The sequence below is a fragment of the Myripristis murdjan genome, chromosome 16 (genome assembly GCF_902150065.1).
Source record: "Myripristis murdjan chromosome 16, fMyrMur1.1, whole genome shotgun sequence".
NCBI classification, from domain to species: domain Eukaryota; kingdom Metazoa; phylum Chordata; class Actinopteri; order Holocentriformes; family Holocentridae; genus Myripristis; species Myripristis murdjan.
In genome coordinates, this window is record NC_043995.1 from 8,280,614 (window position 1) to 8,297,703 (window position 17,090).

Here is a 17,090-nt window from a genome sequence, read left to right on the forward strand (position 1 = left end):
TGAGCACCAAAGGAGAGGATGAGGATGAGGAGCGATGTGGTGTTGGCCTGTTTTCCTAGGATGGCGATGCTGCATTTTGGCCGAGAGGAAATGAAACCTGCCGAAAACTGCCGCCGGTTAATTCACACAGGAAGGAAGGGCAACTTTGAATGTTGTGTTTGCAAACCGCCACCGACAAATCCTGCTCTTCTTCGCCTTTAGGTTAATTGAATCGATTCGATTCTGTTTGAGAAGTCTAACAAATTAGGTGGAACTTAAGCGATCCTGTTAGGGAATGTGGGTCTTTGCAGCAGCAAGTAACAGAAACCAAAAAACAGACTACAGGAAATACCATTTAACATGACTCAACCAACACTTACATCAAACATACATATTAGGGAGAAATTGTCTGAAAAGCAGGACAATATAAAAACAATGTCATGCATTTAAACCAAAAGCAGCCGTGTCAGTTCCATGAATGGATAAATTCATGTGTTCAGTCTCCAGTTGTGACAGTATTGTCTCAGTGGTTTGTGGTGTCACGCTCTGAAGGCGAGCGGCCTTCACATGCTGTAAAAATTCTCCAGATTAACTGCAAAGCAGATTAAGCCAATGGAAACTTTATCAACACATTGTTGATTAAGGCTAAAACATTATACACACCATCAGTCTAGTATCAGTCACTTCTAATTGGGCTAAAAAATTATATGCTTTGCTAATTATATGTATAGGTTGCGTTTTACGGCGATGGTTGAAGGAGCTTTGAAGGCTTAGATGAACACTCTTAATCTCATTCATTAATTATGGAGCTCAGTGAGCAGCGACGTTCTAATTCCCCAAGCACCTTGCTTTCAGTGCAAGTCATTTCAACCTGAAATAGTTTTTCATCATGTTAGTGTACAAATGGACAGGAGAACGCCATAAAAATACGGATGGACATTGAGAATGACAAAACATTCAGAGGGATGGTCGGACAATCACAGACAGGCGGCGACATGCTTTTAGATTACCGTCTCTAAAGTGCTTTAATTGCTCAGAGGAAATAAAGCCCTTATCTAGGAGAAGGTTTTGTGTATTCGCTCTCTGTTCTCGTGCCCTTTTCCACTGCAGTGAATTTGCATTGTCTGCCAACCCTTGTCTTTTTCTCTCACACACACACATACACACACACACATACACACACGCACAGCTGCAGTCAGAGGGCTGAGCGGTCTTTTCATGCATGGCTCACTGTGCTTATGTAAGAGCACTACTTAAACCTGGTTACATCACATAACAGGCAGCACTGTGTCAGTGGGTCACTGTGCCACACAAACGCTTAACTACATGCACACTCTATCTGTGTAGAGCCCTTCACTGTGTGTGTGTGTGTGTGTGCGAGTGTGTGTGTGTGTTTGTCAGAGAGGGAGTCCCTGTGTGCAGAGGGGCATGCACTCACATGCATTCACCTTGCAGTGCATTCAAGTGTGCGTGCATACATGTACTTATGCATGCACAGTCTCAGTTTATTGATTGATCGGTGCTGGATGAAAATATGCATTGGAGACATAAAATGCAAGATAGAAAGGAGAGAGAGATGAAAAATAGCCGCTCAACATAAAGAATGCAAAGATTGCTTTTTATCTGGGGGATGTGACACTGCTACGCCTGCAGAGCACCAGTAGGGGGCCTCTCTATCTCCGAGTTCAACTCCATGTGTATCCTCCTCTCCCCTTTAGCCCCGGTCTCGCTCTTCATTCTCCTCGCCTGGCTCCTCCTATCTGCCAGCAGCACAGCCCATCTCCCCCTTTTTTTTTTTCTTTTTTTTTTTTTTGTTGCTCTCTCTTTCTGCTCCTCTCAGTTTCTCTTTCGCACAGGCACATGCACGCGCGCACACACACACACAAGGTCCCGAAAGAGGGCAGGACCAACCACTCCCACTGTTCCACAGTTCCATGAAATAGAGAGAGAGAGAGAGAAAGAGAGAGAGAGAAGGGAGGAGCGTAGTTGCGCTGAAGCCGAGCCCCTCTATGCCTCAGCACACAGAGTGGAGCAGACGGCAACAGCCACACAAACACACTCCTCTCTCAGTTACTTGCACAGTCACACACGTATCACACACACACACACACTTAACCACCACCACCACCGCCGCCGCCGCTACCACCGCCACCGTGCACACACACACAGCTGAGGCTGGCAGGCGCGGTGGGAAGCAAGCCATCAGGGAGAGAGCTTGAGAAGAAAGAGAGGGATCGCAGAGGGGAAGAGAAGAAAGGGGAAGAGAGTTGGAGGAGGCACCTTGTGGATCAGAAGGGATTTTCCTGTGTGTGTGTGTGTGCATTTGGATAAGGCTATCTTCTTCGTGGGCAAGAGGACTTTTACCCAGGCTGCTGCTGCTGCTGCTTTTTCTTTTTCTTTCTTTTTTTTTTTCTTTTTTCTTGCGCTCATCCTCCGTGCCGGGCTCCACACCGATATCTACCTATCTATCCCTGGAGCTTAACAAAAGAGGGAGGGAGTGAGAGAGAGAGAGAGAGTGAGAGAGAGAGAGAGAAAAGGCAGACACAGCTCCAGCTTCCAGACCACCCTCTCTCCTCCTCCTCCTCCTCCTCTTCCTCCTCCTCCTCCTCTTCTTCTCTCCAGCTCCACATCCGTGTGTTGAGTTCATCGCTGATTTCACTGTCTTTTGAGGATACAGCAGAGGACAGCGCGTGTTCTACAGGATACAGCCGAGCCTCCGGTGGGATCAGGGTCTCATCTTGTGTGAGAAAGAGAGAGAGAGAGAGTGAGAGAGAGAAAGAAACGTTGGAAGGCGAATTGAGGGGCATGTTCAGGGCAACAGAGAAGAACGAGAGTGAGTCAGATTTTTAGAGCAGAGAGTGCAGGGAACCGGCAACCAGACCCCATCCATCCATCCCTTTCTCCTCCTTCTCATCCTCCTCTTCTTTCCTCTCCTTTTACCCTTCTTCCCCTCCTGCCGCTCAACCCCCACCCGACCCCCCCATACACACACACACACACACACACCCCTGTCGCTTCCTGTATTACCTCCTACTATCTTTTCATATCTTCCTTCCCTTCCCTTCCCCACCACCTCCTTTTCTCTCCCTCTCTTGCCCCGCTTTTGCCGCCTCCCCCGGATTCCCTTTCCCTCTCTCCTCCCGGACGGAATGGTTCTGTGAGGTTCCCCTCGTGCGCCCCAGAGACGCAAGACAGACCGAGAGACTGAGAGACAGTGATCCCGGCAGCCGTCCGTCCCTCTATCCATTCATTCATCAGTCCCTTTATCACGCACCTCAGTGACAGGAGAGCGCTCTGTCTCTCTCTCTCTCTCTCTCGCGCGTCGTATCCTCGACTCTTGGAAACGGACGTCCGAAGGATCCGGGCCGGCCCCTCGGTGCGACCGTACCCCGACCTGCGAGCTTCTCCCTCCAGCCTCCAGGACCTTGAATTGGATTCCAGCTACATGGGAAAACGTTTGGAGCAGCAGCCAATGTACCCCCAGTACACCTACTACTACCCTCAGTATCTCCAGACCAAGGTAGGCTGCATGGTTTTCATACATTACCTAATTTTACCCCTTTGCTCTACCTCAAAGGCAAAAAAAAACACATTAATGGGCATTAGGGATGTGCATCACTTTATGCTGTAACCCCTTCCAAAGCATCTTCGAGTGCTCCTTCAGTGAACCACAGATCCTACCTCTGTCTCAGCCTTCCTCCTCTCTTCTCTGCTTTACCTCTCCTTCCCGGTTGGTGCCAAACATTGGAAATCATATTGAAATGAGCATTTGCCAGTGGTTTAAGTGATACGTGGACTTGCTGAATTTATGCCCAAAGTGCATAGTCCTTCTGAAGTTGTGGACCGGGACCTTAAATTGGCCCGATTATGGTTTCCTGAGCCGAGGTAAGACCCAGATGTGCTGGTTTTGGGTCAACAGCAGCCTTTCCCCTTTACCCCCCGCAGTCTCCAGATATTGGTGTCACTCAGTCGGGTCTTTTCCTTCTCCTTCCACTCCTGACGGAGGCTTGATACCCCCCCCTCCCTCCGCACCGACCCCACCAACTCCAAGTTCAAGTTCAGGGCATGAGGCCCACCCTTCCTCCACTCCTTGTTTTCTCTCTCTCTCTCCCACACACACACACACACAGGCATATCTTCAAATGGATGTACACGCATCTATCAGTATCAGTGCAAATGAATGGTCTGTCTTCCTCTGTGTCGGTCCCATCCCATATTAGCTCGTGATAGCGCCATGTAAACACGGCTGATGGAACCTGATCCTCTGCCCTGGTGATCTGAGGGTGGAGAAAACTGAGCTGAGTGGGACATGGTTTTCTTTCTTTGTTCTTTCTATTTCACTCTCCATCTCTTATTCACACATAGCACACACACACACACACACACAGATGATAGTATTTTTCATCCTGAGGCTCCTACCACCAAGAAGAGGAAAATGGATTGCTAAGACCTGATTGATTGCTCATGCATCATATCACGAGGCCCGCCGTCCCCCTTTTGTCTGTGCTGATTCATTTGTGTTCTTCGCCTCCTATGATAGTAAGCGTGAGGAGTTGGCAGGTTTGTGGCAACGCCGTGCAAATACGTACATGTCAGTCGTCAAGAGAAATGGCGAGAGAGAGAGAGAGAGGCGAAGATAAAAAAAAAAAAAAAAGTGTGAGTGGGATGACGGTGGGAATATATATGGAAAGATCAAGCTGTTTTGGAGGACCTCTGTTTCATCAACAAAAAGAGTGGGAAGAACAGGTGAGCGTTATTTCTGCGCTCCGAGGATGTGCTCAGCTGCAACCCAGCACACAAACTGCAGGGCCCGATTGAAAAATGACACATTTGCCGGTGAACAGCTGCACGGCTTTAACCCACGTCGAGGCATTTTTAACGCGGCGGTTAACGTGGCAACAACACAGTCCAAGTTCAGCTAACACCAACGTACACTTTGGTGAGGCTGTTGGCGACGGCAGACAATCGTACAGTTTGGCCATAATGACACTGTAAATGTGCACATCGTTTTTAAAAGCGCTCATTGTGTTTATCAATTACTCAATGACCTCTGTCTTGACTTTGTCTGTGTCTTGTCTATTTTGTTTCTTGTATGTAACACCAAGGACCATGCTGGAAATAAGTTTTGTACTTTTGCATGTCATCCGATGGATTGCTGTTTTATTCGTCTTAATCCATAAATAAATCGATCTATCTATCTACTCAGACTAAAGAGACGTGTGGTTTTATTTAGCAAAATCAAAACATTTTATGTGGCTTACATCTGTATCTTCTTCTCTTGAGCAGCACACGAGAAGAGAATAGTCCCTGCTAATCTGTAGCTGTTACATAGCTAATGTGCAGCTAGACACATTTAGATTAAATTTGCAACGTGGAGACGTTCACCAATTTATCGGCTGATCTGGCAGCTGCACACGTTCACATCTGGGAGCTGTCTGGTGTTTTTAGGAATGTTGTCAAGACGAACAAACAGGCGCTGCACTCACTTAATGCACGTCTGTGATTTGGTTAGAATAAAAGTCTCCAGTGATAAGCATGCTTTTGTTTTTTTTGGTTTTTTTTTTTGCTAATCTGCAAGAATAAATGTGTGTATGGCTGGATGATAGAATTTATGTTTCTTGTATCTCTCTCTCAGTTCTCTTTTAAGAAAACTTTTTTCCAAGGCTAGATATTTGAGCTGTCTCCAACGTATAGTGGTATTTGTTCATCATATTTTCATCAGCACAGATCACAAATTCTACTAAACTTATTTATTATTAAATAATGCAAAAAATTGTAATTATTTTTTCATCTTTAATTTAGTGACGACATTGACACTACATAATTATGCTTGTGGGAAACTGTTTTGATGCCATTGGGTGTAAAATGCACAAAAAAACTAATCCTATTTTGTAGTAATAATAAAGCTGCAGTCCTTACTGGCCCTGTCAGTGAATCCAGTAGGATCCAACATAATCCAGCGTGTGTTTTGTCAAGTTGTTTAGGAACATATTACATCGCATGCACACATAAGCTCTGATGCAGAATCCTGCCGTCACGTTTTAAAACGAAACTTGCCGTTTTGGCGTTCCCCACGGCGTTCTCTGCGCGCAGATCGTGTCATATCTCTGTCTCTTGTTCTATTATTTATCTCCATCAGTTCAAGGTCATCTCATTTCTCTCAAGTATCTGCAACAGGCATCTGGCCCAAACCATCACTCCATTCCTTACACTCCATCCATCCCTCCATCCCTCCCACCAGTTCTCCCTCCCTCTGCTGTCAAGGTCAAATCAAATTGGATCCTACCTTCCCCCAGTGCTCCCTTTCGGCTGTGCCTGCATATGTGTGCGGGTGTGTTTGTGGGGTTGTGTGTGTTTGCGTGTGTGTGTGTGTGTGTGTGTGTGAGAGTGGGTGTCCATATACACATACATGTGCAGACGATATCTGCATGTCTGCATTGTGTCCATGGATGTGTGACTGTACATAGCCCCATAAACTTTGCGTGCATGTGTGTGTGTGAACTTGTCTTGGTATTTATTTGCGCATTTGCATGTGTGTATGTGTGTGACTCTATGTGTAGACGTGCTTGTGAATTGTGTGTGTGTGTGTGTGTGTGTGTGTGTGTGTGGTCTCTGAACGGTGACTCCCCTCCCTGACCTCTTCTCAGTGCAGCTTGCTGTCATTAAAGCTCTCCGGGTCCCAGAAGAACAGCTCTGTGTGTGTGTGTGTGTGTGTGTGTGTGTGTGTGTGTGTGTGTGTGTGTGTGTGTGTGTCTGAGGCCCTGCAGAATAGCTCAGTTATACATCTATATGGACCTTGACAACAGGCTAGCGTTTGATCTGCCTGCTCTGCTCTCTGTGTCCTCAAAATATGGAATATCTGTGTGTGTGTGCATTTATATGCCTTTCTCTGTGTGTAAGTATGTGTGCACGTGTGTGTGTCTGTGTGTGTGTGTGCGCATGTATGTGTGTGTGAATGTTATGTGGGTGGCTGTTGGGCCCTTTTCTGGTTGGTGTGCAATGGACAAAAGCTGTGAGATGCTGGGTTTGTTGTCTGTGTCTCTCTCTCTCTCTCACACACACACACTCTCTGTCTGTCTCTCTCTCTCTCTCTCTCTCTCGCTCTTGCTCACTGATCTGATTGGAGTTGTAAATGGCCTCTTATTAATCTTGATTCCAGAGAGTGGAGGCTCTCCTCCTGCGGAAATCAATCATGTGCGTGTGCGTGTGTGCACGTGTGTGAACTCGTATTGTTAGTGCAGCCGCGCTACCTTCTATGCCTTACAATGGCCTTATTTAAACAGGCACATACACACACACACACACCGACACTCACACATACGTACACCGCCTTCACACACAGGCAGTTAAGAAATGACTAGCTTAAACTAACAATACCCAGCCAGATGACAGAGTGTGTGTAAATGTGTGGCTATTAAACACAGAATGGGTTTCTCCCTGGCTCTATAATGGGCTATAGGTACAGTTAGTGTACATTAGCGGGGGGGTGGGGGGTGGGGAGGGACTGTGCGGCCTCTTATGTGAGCCTAGTGGCCCTTAATCATGGCTGTAAGAGGGTCTGAGGGGGTCGGATGGGCGGGTTAATGCTCAAGTGCAGCTGCATTGTTGTGTTCCTTGTGTCATTTGTTAAAGTTTAACCACGGGGTATGGCGGAGGGACTTTACCCCCCCCGAAAAATTTATACCGCAGCGCTATAGTTCTTCTAAAGTCTAATCTCTTTTCCTCAAAAGTAGGATTTTCCCTAACTGCCGCCGTGAGCCGCTTTCACTTTGCATACTGTACGATGCCCGCCATGCTGCTTAGGACGCGTGATTTAACAATGTCCTGGAAGCGTTTTCTTGCATATTCTTAGTCAAGTCTGTCAAATCAAGTCTGTGAAATCCCTAATTGGACCAAATGAAAGTACAAAAGAAGATTATTGCGACGACTGTTTGTAACTGTGACAGCTGAGTGTTTTTTTTTTCTCTTTTTTTTTTTTTCCCCTGTGTCGGTGGTGGAATGTGTCATCACAGCTAATTTCACAGCAATAATGACAAAATCCAACATGTTGCATTTTTTTTTTGACAAATGTGGAAGGCAACACACACCGCTGCTGCCGAGTGAAAACCTCGCCTTCTCCAAAATGTCAGCTTTTCAAGAACTAAGAAAAACAACCTTATTTTTAGCCTGACAATCATGTATTTATTATTTATTTTTTTATTTATTTTTTTCAGTTCATCCAACTGGTTTTGAAAGCATTTCATTGACGCAAGGGTTGCAGAATTACATGCTCCATTCTTTATTTTAAATATGATTAAAACACCACCACAATTGGACTAACTACACGAAGAACAAGCACTTACTCACGGAGATAAATGAAGAACTCCTCATCCTTATCTTACCCTGATCACAACTGTTCAGATACCATTTTGTCCATGTCAGCTGATGTCAACCTCCTCTTATGCCTTTATGTCTCTTCTCTCAAAAATGACTCAAGGGACGTCAGTGCTGCCCTTGGACTTTCTGCAAGTGCATGTACACACGCACGCACGCATGAGGGCATCCACGATTTTAACATGTTCATGTCTACGCATAAATGTGAGCATGTGCCTCAGTAAGACTGCACTGCTTTTGTATGTAAAGCCATTCTTTTTTTCTTTTTTTTTTTTTTTTTCATCCATTTTGCCGCTGAGGATGATTGACTGAGGATGAGAATCTTTGATAATAATCACTGAGAGTCAGATGAGAGGAAGAGCTCAGGATTTGGCTGAAAAACACGCCGCACACTCACATTATCAACCAGCCGATCATTAGTTCACTGCAGATCAGCGTGCTAATATGCTCAGCGGCACACGAGGAGCTTTAATTAGGGTAATGAGAAACAACATTCAGCTGATATCAAAGTAATGACACATGCGGACACGCCCGGACATCTAAATAGAATATTCCATCCCTTCAAAAATGAGCTTTTCACATTCAATTAGTCTCTCTTATGAGGGAGATAAATGCGGTCAGTGGTCAGTGATGGGTAAATATCATAAAGGCAAAAGAGAAAGGGGGGGACACACAGCAACACGACCACATCCAATGCATAAACATGCGGATACACACAAAAGTCATTCATTCATCCGCTGATTGTTTCTTCCCTTCCTTCCATCTTTCCTTCTTACCTTCCTTCCTTATTCACTTCCTCTCCCTGCTAAACATAAAGTACTGCACCTCGGTAAAAATGTTAGTCATAAATTATGCAGCGCACATCACACACACGTACAGAAAATGAACAGTGTGTAGGTGTGTGTGTGTGTGTTCAAAGTAAACGGAGGGCAGTGGGTTTAGAGCGCAGCATGCTTTCTTTTCCTGCTTCTTCTCACATCCTCCTGCCTGCGTCAGCCGTGGCTCGACGGCAATATTATCATCTACTTGTTTAAAGTCCGGCCATTCTGTTTGGACACCAGATCTGCTCTTGATAGCGTTACATGCCAATTTAAAGAATAGAGAGTGGCCGTATGTTACCCTGTTGCAGTGCCCTACCCCATCCTCTCCCTCCCTCCCTCTCCTAATTTCTCTCTGCCTCTCTCTTGTCTTTTTCAGCCTCTCACCCACTGTGTTCTGGGCTCTCTCTCCCTCTCTCCTACCATCTGTTCACTTTGCCGGGCCTGGGTAGTTTTACTGCTTAAAAGGGACTCTCCTAACCACCCATATATGTCCATTTATTATTCTCCGTGGGCTGTTCTATTCTTGTCCCGGTACAGTAGCAGACGCTGACCGATGCCTCACTTATATTGAATAGGAGAGGAAAAAGCTCGAGTGGGTCAGCAACATGCATGGGGCTGGAGGGGGGGGAGGGGCGAGGGAGGGGTGAGGGAGGCTCGCCCTTGCCGGTTTTGAAATAGAACATAGGTGGAGGAGGATTAGAGAGAAACAAGAATTGAGGAGAAAAAGGACGTGGAGAAGAAGTGGCTATAAAATAGATCAAACGGAGAATAGGTGGCCACGGCAAAGAGAATTCCTCCCGCTGAATAAGAAAGATGGAGATCCGGAGAGGAAGAAAGAGAGCGATACAGCGAAGGAGACAGGAGTTGTGAGCTGGGTCAGGGAATAATGGTGCTGCTGCATTTTTAATAGTTGGCCACTTTGTAGCGACCTATGTCTAATGGATTCTCTGCCTCTTAAAAGCCTCTGTCAGAGCCCTCTACCTCAAACAGTTATACCGCGGAAATTGCTGAGGGCTCCGATAGTCCCCAACGCTTCCTGATAGAACGTCCAATAATCTAATATCGTCTGGCAACAAACACAGTTCCAGTCAATAAGCAGATGTTTTGGCAAATCGCGCTCATCGCTAAATTTACTTACAGGAAGCGACGACTGAAACATACAGGCTTGAAATATGTCCAAGGCTCCCCGCTGCTGTCACAGCTCCCTGAGATGAACGGCTCCGGCCCCTCGGCGTTGGCTATCAGCACGCCGGCTTTTAAGGCCCTGCACTTAAATGCCTGACACACTTTATTGGCGCGATATAAAGGTGGAGACAAAGATCACAACCTCTAGCTGTTTTAATTGTGTCTGTGTGCACGCAGGGGTGTGTAGCACTGAGTGCGCGGTATGTAGTGTATGTCTGGCCCCTGGTTGTGAAGCCAGCTGTAGTTCAGGAAGGCGAGGGAGAGTCACCCAGGTTTTAATGGCGACGTGTAGATCACTGTCTCCGTGCTTTATGTGTCTTGCAACCTGTAAAAAACAAATGAAGGGCGTGCAAAATACATAATCTGAAATAGTGCTATCTGTAAAATCAAGTCTTCAAGATTTAGCATTAATAGCATTACTAAACCCACAGAGGATGTCACATTTGCCAGATGGGTAGTACCTGCGTGAGGAACCCCACCCGTGACCCATGGCTCCAACATACAGCGTAATGGACCGTGACACAGAATAATGAGTCTAATGTGCCGTTATTACATTATTTTCTTTCATTATATATCAGAGCCCAGAAGCTGCAAATATTCATGTTAGACAAGAATAGAAGCAAGAGGGGAAAAAATAAGCCATGCAAACATTCTTTCAGAAATCCAAAAGGCCGATTTCTCAATTGTGCTAATGAAATCTTTGGTTTGCTTTCCAGCCTGACACTTAAAGACTATCATTATTTGTGTCTATGCCGTGCATGAAAAAGACTGATTTATACTACAACTATCCGCTTGAGATTTTAATCAGTGTTTTTCAGTATCCTTATTTTTCATTCACCGTGCGTATTCCCTGGTGGGTGTGTGTGGGTGTGTGTGTTGGTGGGCGAGCGATCCCTACACCAGGGACCGGAGAGATAATTGAAAGAATGGCCTGAGGGATTTTCCCCTCGCATGTTGTTCCTTATCCTACTTAGCTCTTGCTTCCCTCCATTTCCCTCTGTCTCTCACTCTCGCCCTGATCCCTCTTTGTCTCTGTTGCGCTTTTTCCCCCGCTATCCGTCTCTCTCAAGCTCAAGCTCTCTCAACAATAAAGTAAAAACCCACGCTTGGACGCCCTTAGTCTGTTCTCTATCTTTGATCTGTAATATTTCTTGCGTGCTGTTTTTATGTGTTTGCATTGCATATTGGATTTGCAGTGATTTTGTGATGAAGTGTTACCATTGACTTTTTTTTTTTTTTTTTTTTTTTGGCGTTCCTACTTTCCCTCAATCTGTCTCATCTACTTCAACTTCAGCTAGTGATTTCCCGTACTTCCCAGAATGCCCCTCAGCGAGCCTCAGAGAACATGCCTGAGCGTGAGGCATCCAGCTGTTGGTTTTACATGAGCATGGCGAGACAAAAAAAAAAAAAAAAAATTTCCTCACATTTGTGCGAAACCTCGAGGCACACAGGTGCACGCTCCTCACCTCAGTCGTGCCTGACCTCAGGGGTTTTCGAACTTTTTCACATCCTGGACTGCCGAGTTGGCTTTCATTACGCTGTGGACCCTTACTTGAATTGATTTGCCCTATAGACAAGTTTACGCGCCAAATCCTGGGGGGCGCCATTACCCTACAAAAATGCACTTCATTTCCGCCGGAAGTGGTTTGCGCAGCGTATGCCGGTGTAAACAAACTTCCATGCTAACGCAGCTTCGTCTGGACATGTAGCTCGCTGCTCGTGAGGTTTCAATTTTAATAATTATGTCCTTACAATGGGAACACGATTCAACCACCTTGACTGTTTGTGTGAAAATAAAAGTTTATGTAAATGTAAAAATGGAATTTCATTTCATTATTGCACTGAGCTACGATCATGAATGCTAGGCCTTATGTTCCTTAGTGTAACAGTTTCTTTTAACACAGTTCATCATTCATAGTAAGCTCATGCTGTACATTAATAACACTGGATGAATGAATTGCTTTGAGGAAACTAAACAAATGGCTTCAACAAGAAAGAGAACGTGTTTAATCCTAACAGGTATTAAACCGTAAAATACAGAAGCAGCCCACATAATTACATCACTATAAAAATATTCATATATAATATTAAAAACTACAATGCACACAGTATTTGTTGTGTTTATCTGTATTTAATGAACAACATGGCTGGGTGCTGATAGACAGGGACACAAGGCAAAATTCTAAACCTCACAAGGCTCTCTGATCAGTGGACTCTTCAGGTTAACTAGGCCAGCACACTACCGCACACGTCGTTCCCGACCCACTTTTTTTTTTTTTTTTTTTTTTTTTTTTTAAGTATCGATCTTTAATTTCCTTTCGTCGGCAGGACAGAGCTAGCTAGCTAAAAACCTATGTATGTCTGTGGCTAAAAACAAACCAGCACGCGAAAACGGAAATGGATTGCATCGATGGGAGGAGTTTAGGAAGTAGAGCGGAAACGGCTCATAAACTTGTCTATAGGGGCCCTGATATAAAGGTTAAAGGTGCAGTACGCAAAATTGCAATGGGGCCAAAAAACATGTAATAAGCACATCATTTGCCAGTGAGTTGGTCTGACAGTAAAAATCATGTAGACCCAGCCATCAAATTACCTATTGCATGCTTTTTGTCAGCTGAATCTAAAGGGTCCTCACCTCAAAATACCTTCAGAATTTCACACAGAGCCCCTTTAAAAGACTCGTGATTTTGAATGTTTGGCCACCTTTACTACAATTTCCTCAAATTTTACATTCCAACAAAGCATTTTCAAATCATGCAGGGGCACTAAAGATTTTACAACATCTAATTGAAATTCCACTTTATTTATTTATTCGTTTATTTATTTAAAGGGAGGAAGAGTGAAGTTGGAGTTCTAAAATACGACTGATTGCTTTCGAAAAAGATTGGCAGAAATGTGAAGTAGATATTGCACTTCAGATACAAAATTACTGGCTTGATATGAAATTGTGTAGATGGCATATTTGAGCACTGACAAAGAGATTCAAATTGGTGAGATTAAATTGCTCATACATTGTTTTTGGAGAATAACAGTTTTGACAGAACACACACACATGCACATACAACCCCTGCAGCCCCAGCCTGGGATTATCCTGTGAAAACACTCCTTTGGTTGGGCCCCAGTCAAATTGCTTTACTGAGCTCTCATGCTTTTATCAGAGCTGTGTGTGTGTGTGTGTGTGTGTGTGTGTACATGTGTGTGCATGTGTGAGGCAGTCCAAACAGAGGCTGGGTGCTGATTGCAGGGAGCATGTCCAAATTGAATGGTCGCTAATGACACTTGATAGTGAGCTGTTTATATTTCCTCTGCAGGACCTTTTAAAGAGGTCGAGCGCCTGTGGGGGGACTGTAAAAAACACAACTGTTCGATACACAAACACCCCACAAAGTGCAGTGTTACAAATACATCTGTTGCATGAGAGCCATATAACCACACACTTAGCTGGCGAATTATTGAATATACTGAAAGTATTTATGTTTGTTTTACACAGTCCAAGTAGATTTTTGCCTTTGAGAGAATATTGTTGATTATCCTAAATCTCAATTTGCAAAAATGTTACTTTTGCAAACAAGACAAAATACAGAAAGCATTAGAAATAATAATGTTTCTTTGTCTCTCTAATGTAAAAAAACAAAACAAATCAAAACCGAAAAACTGCAATACAAATCAAACCGTGGCTTTATTGAACCATTACACCCCTAATGTGTATGAGTTTGTGTATATTTTTACTTTTGTAGTGAATGGCATCCAATGGCATCCCCATTTTTTTCAGTATTACACAACACAGAGCCAAAAATAAAGGAACTCTTATGAACATATATGAAAACTGCACAAGACCCACTTCTGCTGCCCCGCTCACTCCCTAAGAGGAACGGCTTCACAAATCCTGTACTCGCACTTTAGTGTATATTGAGCTCAGGCCTCTATAATGACCACCACTTTATAGCCACACTTTGCTTCTAGTACATAGCTACTTAACTGGGCTAGCAGCTCACAGAGCACTGTCATCCTCTCCCTGGTCACTGGCGCGCTCGGTTCACTGGACACAGATTGTTAAGCTACACTGTTCTATTCATTCACACTGCTGCCTCTCCTCAGAGACTGCCAGCCTTTGTCAAAGTTGTGTGTGCGTGTGTTTGTATGCTTGCGTGTGCAAGTATGTTGTGGTATTTGGTGTGCGTGCGTGTGTGCGTGTGTGTGTGTGCATGTGTTAGATGTGGGTTTCTGTGCGTGTGTGAGAGAGAGATGAGGAGGGAGAGCTAAAGTGAGAGATAAACAGAGAGTAACAATGGAGGAAGAAAAGTGTGTGTGTGTGTGTGTGTGTGTGTGTGTGTGTGTGTGTGTGCGTGCGTGCGTGCGGACTTGCGTACGTGTGTGTCGGGGTGCAAACTAGCTTTGTAGCTCTCAGTGAAGTGTTGATTTAAGTGGAAGTGGAGGGAGGAGAGGGATAAAAGGCCTGACTAGATTAGGCTGGCACACACTGCACTACTGAGGCCTGCTGTACTGCCTGGCCTTTCAACACACTCTGTACTCTGTGTGTGTGTGTGTGTGTGTGTGAGAACTAGAACTTGTGTGACAACATAAAGACACTTGAAAGTGTAGGTGCACATGAGTCTATTCTGGTGTTCTTAGTATTGTATGCGGTGCAGCCATACTGTAATGCGACAGCATTAGCAGCACAACCACAACCACAATGACTGCTGTAAGTGCACTGTGAGCATTGAAAAGGGCACTTACACCTCAGCAGCACACAGTAGTGCACTCCACTCATGCTATTGCATTGAATTGTAAAAGTCACAGTTTTTACATGCATGTTCCACCCGAAGTGGAAGTTCACCAGAAAATGCTGCAGAATAGTGTTTTTTAATAGACTTACACCTTGCAGTCTCTGTCAGTGGGAAGCTGACTGACTGAATAGTCTACCCCCCCCGACTCCCCCCGCCCCACACGCTCCCCCCACCATCCAGACACCCCACCGCTTAAAGGCAAGGCAGTCTCCCACTCTAACAGTTCATTGGCAAAGTGATTTGCAGAACTGTCTTTGTATGTTAATCTCCATGTGGAGGAGACTGACAAACGAGGGTAAAAATAACATTTGAAAAAAAAAAAAAAAAGGTTTTAAATATTTGAACTCCTGGAGGTGCGCTTGATTTAATTCGAACAGACAAAGTAACAGCTTCAAAAGTGGTAACGCCGCTTGTGAAATAAGACAAGTCAAGCGCCCTCTTGCTCGTTCAAATATTGAGCACGCATTCTGCCGCTCTCCCGGCGAAGAGCGGCGGCGGAGGCTCGCTGATTACCGACGAGGTGTTTGATGCAGTTAGCGTCGGCATCATTAGGCGTCTGCTCCCGACTAAATGAAACACTGAAACACTTACAGGAAGAATAGGACGTCATTTGCTGCTACACTGTGGCCGCAGCTGTAAAGTTTGTCAGCTGCCGCAGGTACGCAAGGTAAGAGAGTTAACCTCCACCCACTGCTCCCTGAACGGTTCACAAGGGGCGACGTTTTTATTACTCTACTCTTTCCCCTGCCCTTGGAAGGAGCGCAGGTTGGCCTTTTTTCATTTTTATGTTTTAAAGTTAAGTGGTCAGTGCGGTTAGTGCCACTCATAGCTTGCCCATCACGCTTCCTTTCTTGTTGAGCCACTGAAAGAGGAAAGGAGACAGTGAACTTGGCTACATGGTGCATCAGCACGTTCTGCATATTTCATTGCTTTTACTCCCCTGTATGAATGATTAACACCCTGAAAGGCGGTTAACTGCATGTCTGTGAGTGTGTGTGTGTGTGTGTGTGTGTGTGTGTGTGTGTGTGTGTGTGTGTTGCAGGAAGGCATTGTCTTCTTTGTATGCACATGAACAATTGTTTATTCCATGTACATATTGCATACTTAATGTGCACATTTGCATGTACCAGCACAGTTACTGTGAGTGAATGTGTGTTATCTCAGCAGCGGTGGATGCCAATCTTAGGTTTTTCCTTCATAAACGTCATTAGGATCAATAATATTCGAATAACGCTGAGAAGTGACGTTAAAGCCAGCACGTTTTTGGCTGTAGAGATTTCCTGGGGTTCCAGCTGTCATTTGTGCTGTTTTTGGGTTGACCTATGACTCAGGATGACTGACTCATTCCAGCATTGTTTAACTTGGCCGGGCTGCACTGGATTTCCCAAAGCACCTTAGTATGCTAGCATCATCTTATTCAGTAAATGTTACAATGTGTCCCTCACAAATATGTTTTCGGTGCTTTGAGGTGATTTGAAACGGGCTGGCACTCTGCTTCATGGAACAATATGACCAACGTGTCCCTTATTTTAGGAAAAAATAAAGGGACAGTGCATTATCTGACAACACATTTTGACACCCTGGCCACCTCTCTTTTAAAATGTTAACAAATTCACCATCATCGCCCAAAAGCCTCCTTTGTGCCGAAATCATCGTTGTTTCACGGGAGGTCGACAAGCAAAAGCAGACACACAGTAAAAGGGACATTTCTAAATTAGTTTTCAAATGGCCAGGCGCTTGTCACAATGTAGGGAAAAAAAAAAAAAAACAGTGAAATGCTAGTCCTGACTTGTCATCGTGAGTAACCGCTAACTGTTTATTAACAGTAAAGTGTGTGATGATTTCTGCGTTTCACATGCCAAATACCAGAATGACTGGAGCCGTGTGACGACGCAAACTTAATTTTTTCAATCTGGACACGGGAACGAGTCATTTTTCCAAACAC

General features: G+C 44.9%; 1 protein-coding gene across 1 annotated transcript in view; it reads left to right on the forward strand.

Moving 5' to 3' along the window:
- Positions 1-2,460: 2,460 nt before the first annotated feature.
- LOC115373884 (RNA-binding motif, single-stranded-interacting protein 3) overlaps positions 2,461-17,090 on the forward strand; it is a 143,794-nt gene continuing 129,164 nt past the window's right edge. The window contains exon 1 of the mRNA XM_030072508.1: positions 2,461-3,499. Coding sequence (XP_029928368.1) covers positions 3,425-3,499 — 75 coding nt within the window. The 5' untranslated portion in view covers positions 2,461-3,424. The remainder of the gene's footprint in view (positions 3,500-17,090) is intronic.